General features: G+C 37.3%; 1 protein-coding gene across 1 annotated transcript; it reads right to left on the reverse strand.

Moving 5' to 3' along the window:
* Positions 1 to 3,973: 3,973 nt before the first annotated feature.
* On the reverse strand, positions 3,974 to 7,954 carry LOC145116868 (putative serine/threonine-protein kinase PBL1). Its single transcript, XM_079053181.1, has 3 exons — positions 7,475 to 7,954; positions 5,356 to 6,400; positions 3,974 to 4,813 (listed from the first exon to the last, which is right to left on the reverse strand). The coding sequence occupies exons 2-3, from the start codon at positions 6,358 to 6,360 to the stop codon at positions 4,187 to 4,189; spliced, it is 1,632 nt and encodes a 543-aa protein (XP_078909307.1). The 5' UTR covers positions 6,361 to 6,400; positions 7,475 to 7,954; the 3' UTR covers positions 3,974 to 4,186.
* Between the last annotated feature and the right edge of the window lie 6,310 nt (positions 7,955 to 14,264).

Raw genomic sequence — 14,264 nt, forward strand, 5'->3', positions numbered from 1 at the left:
CTGACTTCAGCTTGAGTTTCAGTGAGTTCCCTCCGAAGAGCTGCATTGTGGACCAGAGTCCTTTCATGAGCAGACTCTAGCTGGCGAATGCGGACTGTGTTAACGGCAGAGTTGGCGTCAATCTCCACGACTCGGCCGATAGCTGCTCGACTCTGCTTTGTGTTCCGAGCAATCCTACGAACTATGATGGGTAGGACTCTGTTAGCGGAACCTCCCTCAGTAAGGTTGTAGAAGCTTCTGTCTCTGTTGTAGGGGATAGGTTGACCTTGTTCCTGACTCCATCTATTCAAGTTCGTGGCCCACAGAGGTGTGGGTCCTTGAAATGCTGGACGAGGGTTTGGGTTTTGATCAGCTGGAGGTAGGTTGTTGACTTCTGGCTCTTAGTCAGAACCATCAGAAAAGCCTTCAGCTTCATGATCATCCAAAGGGATTGGGTAATCATCTTCTGGTTCTCCTTCCAGCCATCCTGCATTTCAGTGGTTGGGGTAGTACGGGTCTCCGGGAAGGTGGAATTCAGCCATTAAATCTACGCGAGAGAAGAGGTATAAGAATCTAGTACATAAGTGGCTTGTAGTTGTGGTTGTGAGTCGGTTGCACATTGACATATGTGAGTCGGTTGTTGTGAGTCAATAATATCTTATATTCTTCAAACGGAGACGTATGAGTTGTAGTTGTGAGTCGGTTGCACATTGACATATGTAAACGCACCAGTAATTTGGATGTTATAAAACATATTGTTGTATGTAATTTGATGAGTGAGTACAAGCGAGCATTTTGGTCGAAGTTTATCCATTCCATGTCTCAGTCCATATGATATCTAGAATGGAGGAATATATGGTCCCTTATCTAATGGACACGTCATTAACTAGGTCAGAGTTCGACAACGGCTTTTAAGAGTTACGATTTCCAGTCAGGATCTTGGAGTCATATTTGCAATAATAGTTTTAGACTTATCCAAGTAGGAGACTGTTGGATTAGATGTCTAAGCCCATAACTATTATTGGTATGTACTCGACCAGAGAGTAGCATGGTCCATTTGGGTTACATAACACCGGGACAGTTTGTCAGGATGGACTCTTGAGAGAAGGTTATATATGATTTATTAATATATTATAAGTTCTAATATATTAATATGAAATCATATGTTTTAATTAGTATTGATCAAGATTTAATTTGGAATTAATTTTGGAGATCAAAAGAGACCAATTAAATCTATGGGGACTAACCGTGTTAATTAGTTATATTTATATGTGTTGGGCTTATGATCCATGTTGGAACAAGTTTATGTATGGATACATAAAGAGTTGGGCCACATGAACCATGGATCACAAAACCTATGGGTATAGATTTAGGTTAAACCCATGACCCTTGGAATCCACCATATAAATATGTTGCTTCAAGACCAAAAACGTATGCTTCTTTTCTTAGAGAAATATGGAGGTGTTTTGGTGCATGGAATTCTCTCTCAAGAGTCACCTTCGTCCTAGGTGAGTTGTGATTCCATTTGAAGTGCAACACTTGGGCCACTAAACTCTTAAGGCCAAATACATCATGACGTAAAGCTACACAAAAGGTATGTTACCCTAACTAGTATCTTGTATGGTATATGAAAATTGCATGAACGGCGGAAACGTATTGGGGCAGAGGACGTCATGTACAGTATCACAACAATGAATAGTAGTAAACAAGCAACAACATCATCCATTGCATTAATAATATAATTTTATACAAGTGTGTTCTGTCAAGTTATATAGACACCAAAAATACATATCAAAATAAAAGACGAGTCTTGAACGAACTCCGTCTTCTCAAAACCTGGCACCTGTACCTGTCTACTGGTGACCTGAGAATAAAAGTTATTTTGAAAGCGAGTATCAGCTTTAAAGCTGGTGAGATCATAAGTATATTAGTGTCTGAATTTATATGAAAGTATTTGTAAGATGTTTTGTAAGATGTTTGAACTCTCCTAGAAAACCCTATGTTTCCTACTAATTGTAGCCTTCTACCAAGGCATCTAGTATCTGTGTGTGTGTCTCTTGTAAGAGTGTGTGTTTTCCCAAGTACGACTATCATTAACCAAAAATATAGCTTTTACATTACCGTGCATCGTGTGGATATTCACGAAGTGAAAGTAATGGAAAAATATCATAGTACTGGAGTATTTGTAATAAGTGACTAATGCTGTACTAACTACCTTAAACCAATTGATATTTAAAGTAACCTGTGACCAACCTGTATCCTGCTACCGACTCTAGTAAAACGACGATGTAAGACGCCGTAAGAAACGACATTTGGCACCCGTAGACTTGCAAGTCCCACTGTAGCGAGCAGCAAGGTGTAGGATAGTCAATCCGGTATAGATCTATATACTTACATAATCATACATAGCATACATACATATACATATGCACACACATATATATATATATATATACATATACATATTCATATACATATACATATACATATACAAATACATATACATATGCATATACATATACATATACATATACATATGCATATACATATACAAATACATATACATATACATATACATATACATACAAATATACATATACACATACATTACTCGTATTGCTCCCGATTTCTATGATCTCCCTTTACCCGATTTGAACTCCACTACGATTGTTGAAATCGACAATCGCTATCCCCACCACTGTTGGTGTAGGTGGTTGAGGAACTAGAAGAAATCCTCACATTTATGCGTGTTGTGCTCAAACAAATATAGAAGATAAGAAGCAGCAGGAATAGATAAGCAGTGACTATGGTTGCGGGATGAGTGGTCAGCGGCGACCTGGTAACCGACGGTGGCCATATGCGGTGGAGGTGGTGGTTGGACCATCTTATTCACCTTCAAAGTAACTAGGATTGGATTGAGTCTTCTTGGTAAGGTGAAGATTTTGATTTGTGTGTTCTGTTGAAATATACAACCCACGAGTGATTATGTTACGACACATTTACCGTTGGTAATGCGAGCCGTCGGAAATCTATAGGCAATGTTAGTGAAAGTGGCCTCTGTTGGTAATCCGTAGCTATTAATTTATGTAGGTATTCCATCGGTAAATTACCTACGCAAAAGTGTCGTCGGTTTTCGGTAGGTAATCCGTTGCAATTCCGTCGTTAACATTTACCCAATAGTGATTATGTTACGGCACATTTTCCGTCGCAATTCCGTAGGTAAAGCCGTATACCTACGGATTGTGTTGTATGTATTAAGAGATTTTCTAGTAGTGTATTAAATAGATCTCCTTGACAATCTCCAAATAAGACCAACATAATATAAGCTTGACTATTCTTTTGTTATTATCAATATATTTTTAGTTTTATAAATAAAATCTATAGTAAATTACATAAATGGTAATGTGTCGGCAAAAGTTAAACGTTGATTTTTTGGAAAAAGTTTGTCCCCAAGTTTTGGCTTTGTTGTAGAAATGGTTGTCCCTGAACAGCTTGTGAGACTTATATATTATATGGGTTAATTTAAAAAAAAAGTTAAATATAAAGGTCAAAATATTTGAAAACTTTGAATTTATAAGAAAATAAGAAAAATAATGAATTAGTATAATGAAAATATTTTTTATCTTTTAAATTTAAATAAATAAAAGAAATTTTTGAGCTTTAATTTTGGGAATTTCGAAATTAAAAAATAAGTTCATTTATGAAATTGATATCCATTTTTTAATACATTTATTACAATTATTACATTAAAATATTATGTGGAATTTAATAAAATAGAAAAACTCATAAAATGACATGTGAAAAAAAATTAATTCAAAATAACTAAAAAAAATGATATTTGGCGAATTGAATGAGAGTATGACTAAGTGTCAAAAAAAATTTCATATATTAGAGAGGATTTTAAGCTAATATTATTGAATTTCGACCGTGTTTGTATCCCCACCTCTATCAAAATTTCTTGCTCCGCCACTCAAGGTGTGGCTTCTATAATAGCTTTGCATCCATAAGTAATATTAGCCATTATTTTTTGATCCATCTATCATGATCCAGTACTATGGTTTAGCCAAAATACAAATTATTTTCCTCGTTGCACTCTTCTATTACAAATTAGGAACAAAAATGCAAAGCTGATACAATTTTTGGTGAAAGTCGGTAGGCTGAGGTGGCCATATAACACATCCTCTTCCAAATGAGTGACAAGAGTTAATCAATCTCCTTGTTTAATCCTGGCTACCTTCTTGTCCAAAAGGGACGAAGTTTTGCATATAGGACAGCTGGTTATATATTTTCTCAACCTCGCGGAGTAGCAATCCACATGTATAGTATGTCCACAATACATCAATGTAATAATCTTACTCGATTCAAAGAGATACTCATGGCATCCCGGGCATTCAATTTTTGTTGCGTTCTCCACACAAGTGTGGGAACCACGCATGTCATTTGCATAGCAACATCCACACTTGTCGCAATGATAGTAGTTTTCACGACCATAGAGTCTGCATATCCCACAATCATTACAATGAAATTGCTGTTTTGAAGTATCATCATCAAACAGCTTGCAAATTCCGCAAAAATATTCCCCCATTTTCACTCCACAATTACCACAAATCTGATCAACTGGCTGTTCCGTATTGCAAATTATACAAACAACTTGCTGAACATCCCCCCGGACAATATTGTGCCTTTCCTTGGGGTCGTTTAACGCACTGGTATAATTGTTGTGGCAATGGTGGCACCAAAATACCTTGTTGCAGCAAGGAGCACAGAGTTTGCATCGCCTACGGTAATGCTCGCACCCGTGTTTCAGCTTCCTGAAATCCAAGCATGCTGCTTGCTGTACATTAAATATAAATAACAAGTCAATGCATTTTTATAATCTCTAGCATCATCCGTGTTCTAACTAGGAAGAGCTATCTTCCAATATAACAAACTGTAAAACAAGTAAAAGTAATCAGTAGTAAATGTCAACTCTTGAGTTCGCATATTCGATTGCCTGAGGGGCTGTTTGGGACAAACAAAAATATAAAATTTTGGTTTTCCAAATCTCATCTAATAAGATGTTGGAGCTCTTGATATCAAGATATATGATTCTATATTGTGTAGCCATGGGAATATGAAGGTAATCCAATCCATGAGCAGCTCCAGCGTTAGATCCAGGTGACATAGTGCTATTTATTGTGGTAGGGTTGAAAATCATTTTGTTACATCATTGTTGGTGGCCTAATTTGTGAAATTTATGCTTTGCAAGATTATTTGGATTTAATCATGTCAAATTCCTCAAATTAAGATGTAATATGATACTTTTCATAAATTACAATTTACGACGCAATACGAATATATAAAATGTAAGGCAGCAGTTTATAGATAGCTAATTACCATTCCGTCCCCGTTAGCGGAGATTCCTTGAGAGAGAAACACCTTTAGTTCCTCTTCATAGTCCATTGCTTGTTTCGCCTCTTCAAACTTCTCCTGAGAGCAAAGTGCGGTCTCAAGCTGTTCCAAAACATGTAACATCTTTGGCCGTCCTTCACGAGATTTTTGCAAACATTGATAGGCAATGTCTGAAAATATTTCCAAAGAATCTGGATCCATGTTTTGTTTCAGATCTTCAAACATAATGGCATCTACTTTCTTTTGTTTGTAGCTTTTTTTCCACATTCCCACTAAACACTCAAAATGACCATTGTTATTCACAAAGCATAGTCTCCCACACAACACTTCAAATAAGACCACACCAAAAGAATACACATCAGACTCTTTTGTTAAGATGCTCTTCTCCGCATACGTCGGATCTATGTACCCAAAGGTACCTACAACATTGGTGGCAAGAAAGCTGTGTTGCTGATTAGCTGGTCCTATTTTCGATAATCCCATGTCAGAAATTTTAGCGTTCCAATTCTCATCAAGTAGGATATTGGAACTTTTAATATCTCGGTGGATAACTCTGTGTTGTGTCCCGTTGGGATCATGAAGATAGCACAGTCCCATTGCAGCCTCAACACATATCTTGAGACGTTGCCTCCAAGTGAGAGTATTGCTACTCAGATGGCGATCGAGGCTTCCACGTGATGCATACTCATACACAAGGATCTTCTCACCATCCTCATCGCAAAATCCCATGAGAGTGATGAGGTTTTTATGTGTGTAATGGGAAAGCATGAGGATCTCTCTCCAGTACTCAGGGTCTCCTTGCCCAAAGTTACGATCTAGACGTTTAAAGGCAACTGTGTTTTGTTCCTTAAAGTGAGAGAGTACTCCTTTGTACACCATCCCAAATCCACCTTTTCCGATAATGTTGCTCATATCAAAATTGTATGTGGCTGACTTTATATCTTCCAGTCGGATTTTAAGATGCTCAAATTCCTCCAAGAAGGCATCCATTATTTGATGATAGCAGATTTATAGTGCCTGGTGGAATAACCTATTGCAGAAAAAAAAATGGTGACAGGTGAGAGATTCCTACCATCTACTTTTGTTCTGTCTTTCATTTATAAATAACACTGAAACTATATTTCTATTCACATGACACTCCCTTTATTTACATATTAATTTCTATTTGGACTTTATTTTTTGCAATTTTTGTTTTAAGACGTTATCATTTCAATATATTAAATTAATTTTTTTAAAGTATATAACACCTCAATAGCAAACTGCGATATTATATTTAATAAAGATATTAGATATTCATTTGTGTATGTAAATTTTCTATGATATTTATTTTAGAACTAAGCTATTTAACCTCGATATGAAACTCATGATATATTAGTAAATGTAAATTAAAAATTGACAGAAAACCTAGAACTGATGACTTGAATTGAACATAATGTGAACTTTCTAAACCCGTTGGAAAACCTATATATTAAGTATGAAGTTAAAGTTAGCAAGTTTAAATAATAAATTGGCTAATTGAACACGGATGGAACTTTCTAAACCCGTTTGACTGAAGTTATGAATTGTATATCTACCTTCAACACAAATGGGATGATTGAACACGGATGGAACCATAAACCTCATACAAGGAATTTTCTGGAGGGAAGTGTTTGAAATCAAGGTCATTTAAAGATCACAATGACAATGCTATGAACCGAATGGACATTTAATAAAATTCTTTTCGTTTTGCATTTAACATATAATCAAGGTCAAACAATGTTATATGGAAGTATTTGGAATGGCATTTAACATATGATATAGTCTTGACCTTGGAGACCATTTTAGCAGCAACAGCACATTCTTATAAAATAAAGCAAGTAACAAACTAACAACTAATTAAATACCGAAAGTATCTAAAATAATGTCGATAAATAACAAATTTGACATCCCTATACGAAAATAGGGCAATTTCATGGGAACAACTAGAGTATCTAACCCCCCCCAAAAAAAAAAAAAAAAAAGATAAAACACAGGGCAAATTCAGGGAGCAGCTACAGTATCTAACAATTGTAACAACGAGGAAAAGGGAGAAATCTATCCTTTTGATGTTTCAAAATGGTCGAACCTTTGAAGATCGATAAGAGTGATGGTAATGGGTGCAACGAGATCGATCGGCCAGAGCGTGATGGATGCGACCAGATGAATCGAGAGACAGGTTTCTCGATGTCCAGAAGAACGACCACGTATCAACGAAGATGTGGTGGACCGGTGGTGAAGGGGAGGTTTCCGTAAAGGGGACAAGGAGGGGTGGTGAGAAGATGGGTTTTACAGGTGGAAGAAAAGAGGAGGCGAGCGTGAGGTGGCTGGGCAAGGGAACACTAAGCGGGATCTTAACTTTAACCCTAATTCTACTCTCATGTTGCGTTTGATTGTGCAGTGGAAGGATGATGGTGATGGAGCCTGGAGGACGAAGGAAGAAAAAAGTTTGTACTTTGTAGTGGAGAAGCTCCGTTGGCGATGAGCAACGTTTGGCTGTGGCGGACGAAGAGACTGAGGGAAATGAAGGCATGAACCACGGTAGTAAAGTTTTTAGTGATGAAGGTCAAAGCTTTCCTCAAACAAAACAAAAAAGGTCCCTTTTTTCATTTTTAAACTCAATAGCTTTTTCAACTTCTTTTATATATATATATATATATATATATATATATATATATATATATATATATATATATATATATATATATATATATATATATATATATATATATATATATATAGAGAGAGAGAGAGAGAGAGAGGTAGGTTCATATGTGGATGAACAATTATTGTGTGGATGTAGGGATTAGTGTGGACCAATCATTTTACAATATTAATTTTGGTAAATAAATAATTAAATCCTTAATCCCTTTTAATTAGGTAATTAATTTCATGATTCATTGGTATGGAATCGGTTATCTCCAACGAATCAGGTTTCACTTAAATTTATTCTTTTGGCTTGTGTGCAACAACAAGAAGTGAAGACGATAATGAAAAAGCTATCCAATACGATCTCGGAATTGGCTTCAAGTATCCTGCTTGATAACGGTTGGCCGGAACTGTTGTCGTTTATGTTTCAGTGCATTTCTGCCAATTCTCCCAAGCTTCAAGAATCTGCGTTCTTGATATTTGCATAGTTGTCACAATACATTGGGGAGACTTTAATTCCACAAATAAAGCATCTTCATGGCGTCTTTTTGCAGTGCCTAACTAAGTCGGGGAGCTCAGATGTGAGGATTGCTTCTTTGAGTCCTGTAATTAATTTTATTCGGTGTTTGTCGAGTTCCGGTGATAGGGATCGGTTCCAGGATTTGCTTCCAGCGATGATGACGACTTTGACTAAAGATTTAAATGGTAGACAAGAGGCTACTGCTCAAGAGGCATTGGAATTGTTGATTGAGTTGGCAGGGAGTGAGCCTAGGTTCTTGATGAGGCAGTTAGTGGAGGTGGTGGGGTCTATGTTGCAGATAGCTGAAGCAGATACTCTTGAAGAGGGCACACGACACCTAGCCATTGAGTTTATGATCACGCTATCAGAGGCCAAAGAGAGGGCACCTAGTATGATGAGGAAGTTGTCACAGTTTATCAACAGGTTGTTATGCATTTTATTGCAGGTGTTGTTGGATGTCGAGGATGAACCTGCTTGGCATACTGCTGAAAATGAGGACGAAGATGCAGGAGAGTCAAGTAATTACAGTGTTAGGCAAGAGTACTTGGATCGGTTGGTTATTGCTCTAGGTGGTAATACCATTGTGTTGGATTAGGTGTCTAAGTTCATAACTATTTCTGGATTGTACTTGACCCGGTTGGCATGGTCCATTTGGGTTGCATGGCATTGCAACACTTGGATAGAGTAAATGAGAGATAGGACACTTAAGGTTTATTAATATATTATAAGTTCTAATATATTAATAATATTATTTAATTAGTATTGATCAAGAATTAATTTGGAATTGATTAAATGATCAAAAGGAGACTAATTAAATATATGGGGTTGATTGTGTAAATCATCCATTCTTTTATAGTGGGCTAATGATCCATGGTTTATGGAATTGGGCTAAAACCCATAAGGTGCTCCATGGATAGTCCATGGAGGTTATAAACCCATGGATCATGGAATATGAAAAGCCATGTCATTTAGGGTTTACATGTTGTAACCCTACTTGTGACACAACTATAAAAGGATCTCATGGGCTATCAAAATCGGCACTATGTGTAGAACAAGAGGGCTAGCCGATTTTGAGTGATAGTGAACTTCTGTCAAGGTTATTCCAAGAGTTGTGGTGTTGTGTGAGACATTTGAGGCATCACACTTGAGGTGCTAGGATCACAAGGTTCTCAAGGAATCTAACCAACAAAAAGTTATGTTCTTCTACTAGCATTTATGTTTCAAAGTTCCCCATGCCATGGTAGTTAGGTTAAGAACCTTGGAAAATCAAATTTGCATGTATCTTAGTAAAACATAGATCCAAGGTTTCTAGGGTTACATGTACACTTTAGGAGTGTTAGAATGCGATAAACCCTTCAGTGGTATCAGAGACTAGGCTTGTTTTCTTGATACTTGATGCAAACTTGTTGAAAAAACTCAAAAAACTGCAATCTACTGAGTGAACTCGCCGAGTCCATGGGGGGACTCGACAAGTCCATGTGTTAATTCATCCTACTCGTCGTGTAGGTTCTTGCACTCGACGAGTATGAGGCCCTGAATGCAGTTTTTCGAGTTTTGCTGCTGGAAATGGACTAGAAACATTACTCTAAACTGTTTTGGTCTTATATAAACTTGTTTTAGATGGTGTAATGGTTATGCTAATCCATTTACAATGGCTATTATCAAAATTTCATGTTTTGTATGGTTTATTTATGATTCTTGAAATTGTTGATATAGATGTTCATACACTTATGAGTTTAGAAGATCATAGGAATTATTTGCAAATAGTTTGTTAGTTTAATTCTTGATCTTGATGTGTTTTAATGGAATCCATAATTTGTCATCAAGTTATGGATTACCAAAAGTCTTTCTTTTAAAGTCCATTAATAAACACATAGGTTAAATAAAATGAAAAGTCTCTCATTTTAGTAAACCATTAACTCATAAGTTATGAAGTTGAAAAGTTTTGAAAGTTACAAAACTTGTGTAACAACGTAAATTTCAAAACAATTTTTCACTTTTAAAAATGTAATTTCATTCACACATATTCTCAAATCTCAATGTATCACATGTCAAAACCATAAAAACACATCCCAAGATCAAAACGTATAAAAACTCCATAAGTGTGTACTGATCATGTCGGCGCCTTCCCGCGATCCTCACTGGTACCTGAAACACATAACACAAAACACTGTAAGCATAAATGCTTAGTGAGTTCCCCAAGGTCGGAATAACAATCATCTTCTTAGTCATTACCGAAACGATGGTAACGACAGACTAGAATAAGACGGAATCAATTACTAGCTCCTTGGTAACCTTGTGACTTTCCCTGATCCAAGTGTGAGTCATGTGCTTCCAGTAGTATAGATCTCTACTACTATTCATACCTACTCATACTCGTCCCAAGTACTGTCTCGCAGTCCCCAAGTCCTAAAATCACAAAACAATTTAACACATACGAATGTGTCCAATGAATCATAAAATTTTCCTAGACTCTACTAGGACTTCTTCCATACGTATCTTCAATCATCAATTCTGCTTCAACTTGGTTGGTGATGGAAATTCCAGACGATTGGGACAACTTCAAGAATTACACCAACCATTCCATTCATCAGATGACAAAACCAGGGTTTATATTATTTCCTTGAAATGATTACACAAAGGTTCAAATTTACCCTATGCTATGCCTCTAATAGGCTAAACCACTTGTTACTATTCACATTACTACTTCGTAACTTGATCTTCGGGTATCAAGTCTTTACTTCCACTTCCTAGCATTATTAATCGCTTCGTCAAGGATATCCTAAAATTCCTTTGGCGTTGATGGTGCACTTAGCCTTGTTACTTCATTGTTCTTCGGACAGTTCTTAGAAATATGGCCTTCTTCTTTACATACATAACACACCTCCTTGGGAATCGTACACTTATTGGCGTAATGCCCTATTTCTCCACACCTAAAGCACTTCACCTTCCTGTCACAATCCCCAGAGTGTTTATTTTTTGCACTTCCCGCACCAATTTCCTTTACCTCCTCTTTTGCCCGACTTTGAGGATATGTTGCTCTTATTAGGCCTTGAAGAACCCTCAAATTTCCTCTTCTTGCCAACTTCAACCTTGTTGGCGGTCCTGTCATTGATCATTTCTTCAATAGACTTAGCAACCCTAATAGTTGCCTCAAGAACAGATGTCTGACGTACTGGCATAGTAAGTTCATCCTTACTTTGTTGAAGTAAACGTTTTGTTTCTTCCATCTGTTGATCCAACATCGTACGCACCATTGCCTGCACCCCAGCCATCGTGATTGGCTCAGGCTGTGGATTATCCTTTCCGAATCCACTTTAAGTACTCGCCATTTCGATCTATACACCATTCGTAGGTGAATTTAGATCTTTATTTTCGATAGGCGTTAAATCCTCCGAAACGTTTATATGTTAGTTCTAATATCGTAGTCATACGTTTATAATCCTACACACATAAGGTTTCCAGATCCGGTCGGCAACAGACCATAGATCCGAACAAATAATGGCATATATGACAAACATATATCATTTAGCACATAAAAGCATTTTAGGCATCTTTCCTAAAATAAACTAGTGCTCGTGTCTAAAATATGGCAGACACTCATCTCACAATCATCACTTAGCATTCTAAGTTTAAGTCTAGAAATCCTACAAATTTCCTAGTTCGCTTAAACTAATGCTCTGATACCAACTGTGACATCCCCTAATTTCTCGGCCAGGAAAGACCGATTTAATTTATGCTTTTTAAAATAAAACCAGAGAAATCTTTTTAAAAAATGTTGCGGAATTTGTTCCCAAAACAAAACATGATAAAAGTTTGTCAAAACCTTTCTTTAAGAAATATAAAATTTCCTTTTATAACAAAACCTCGGGATGTCATGTTCCGATACAGATCAAACGCATAAACAAGACATTATAAGCCTTACAATAGTTATTTATAACTACTGGCCTATAATCCAAAAATCACTCATCATCATCATCATCCGACTATGCTCGGGGTCCACTAGCTGTAATCATAAAAAGCTGAGTGGGTCAGGCTTGGAAGCCTGGTAAGCATATAGGGTTTTCAACCCACAATACATAATTTAATATGCTTAAACATCAATCAATCAACCGAATTACCCCAACCCCATTATCTTATTTATTTCTTAGGGGTTTACCCTAAGAATCAACTATCACTCCTTCCTAAGGACTCATCCTAAGGAATAGACACAAAGTCACCTCGTCACCGGGGTTTATACAACGGGCACTAAGTCCATAGCTGCCAATGTTTATTCAACATATGCTAAGTTCATAGCTCTCATTTATCGACAGTATTATTTACAGGTATTCCCCCCTGCAATACATGTCAATGGGTTTTTAGAGTACAACAAATGAACATATAGTTCATTACACCTACAGGTTGCGGGCCTGCTAGTGTTCCACAGACTGTCTAGAATAGTCCATGGTTGTCATCCATACTCTGCTGAATGACGGGGGCCAACATTTTGGGTAAGTGATTATCTCAAATTTCACCACTCACCCTCAACTCATGATCAATATTACTGATCATCTCCTTTATCCAACTCACCTTTCATCACACCCACTATTTCATCTACCCATGTTTTACCCAACATTTTTCGTAGATAAAAATACATATACAGTTTAAATTATTTAAAAACCTGTATAAATCATTCCTTCAACACCCATCTCAAATAAACAAACAATATATATTCACACAACACGTATTTTATGTAAAATACTTCATATCTATGTGTAAGGTGAAAGTAACTACACACTCACCTGATTTAATGAAAACCGGGCAACAATTCGTTTCCTAAAACGATCGTTTCTAATAAAACCGGGAGTTTTATTGAGAAACCGGGCTCTGCGAAGGGTCGGGCTTCGAAACCAAAAAGATAAATTTTCCGAGCTTCTCGGGCACTTCGTGGCGTATTCCGGGTGTTAGAATCGATACCGGGGCTTTGGGGGATGCTAAGATGAAGAAAATATGAAGAAAGGGGCTAAATATGGCAAAATTCCAAATCTAACCGTGAAGGCTCACATACCGCTTGTATTTATAGGGGTCCGAAATCTGTAATGGTGGTGGGGTCCGCATCCGAGGGTGCGCAGGTGACTGCACGTGCGAAGGCCTCGGTGGCAGCTGCTGATTGGTCCGAGGTCTAGTGGTCCATCTGCGAGGCTCGGAGGCTAAGGCGGTGCGAGGCTCGGTCCAGCTGCGAGCTTCGGATTGGGCCTGCCTTCGGTCGAATCAGAATCCGACACGCATCTACTGTTCATGTGAGGGAAGGCGACACGTGGTTTCGCATGACTCACCAATTTCGGACACGTGGCACTCTTTCAGCGAAGGCGACGTGGCAAAAACGTGACTATGCGAATTTTCTCGATTTTCGCGCCAAAACTTCTAAAATCCATAACTTTCGCATACGAGCTCTGTTTTTGACGTTCTTTATATGCACGCGTAGGTAAAATTACGCTCTACAACTTTCGTTGAGACTTTGTCAGCTAATTTTGACTTTAATTTTATCTTATTATTTTTAACACACCGGGACAGGAAATCCGTTAAAAATTCATAACTTCTTTATCCGACGTTCGTTTTCGTCAGACTTTTTACCGTTGTGCTACTAATGACGAGACCTTCGATTCTCGTTTAGGTAGTGTCAGCTAAAAATCACTCGATCTAAAATTCGAGTTTTTAGCTGTCTACTGCT

This window comes from Lactuca virosa, chromosome 5 (genome assembly GCF_052849685.1).
Source record: "Lactuca virosa cultivar CGN04683 chromosome 5, Lactuca_virosa_CGN04683_v6, whole genome shotgun sequence".
NCBI lineage: Eukaryota > Viridiplantae > Streptophyta > Magnoliopsida > Asterales > Asteraceae > Lactuca > Lactuca virosa.

What these genes read in the sequence shown, in the direction of transcription:
- LOC145116868 (XM_079053181.1), bottom strand. Translation starts at nt 6,360, where the DNA reads ATGGATGCCTTCTTGGAGGAATTTGAGCATCTTAAAATCCGACTGGAA. An exon ending in CCGCTAACGGGGACGGAATG is followed by an intron (nt 4,814 to 5,355) that starts GTAATTAGCTAT and finishes TTTAATGTACAG; the next exon opens with CAAGCAGCATGCTTGGATTT.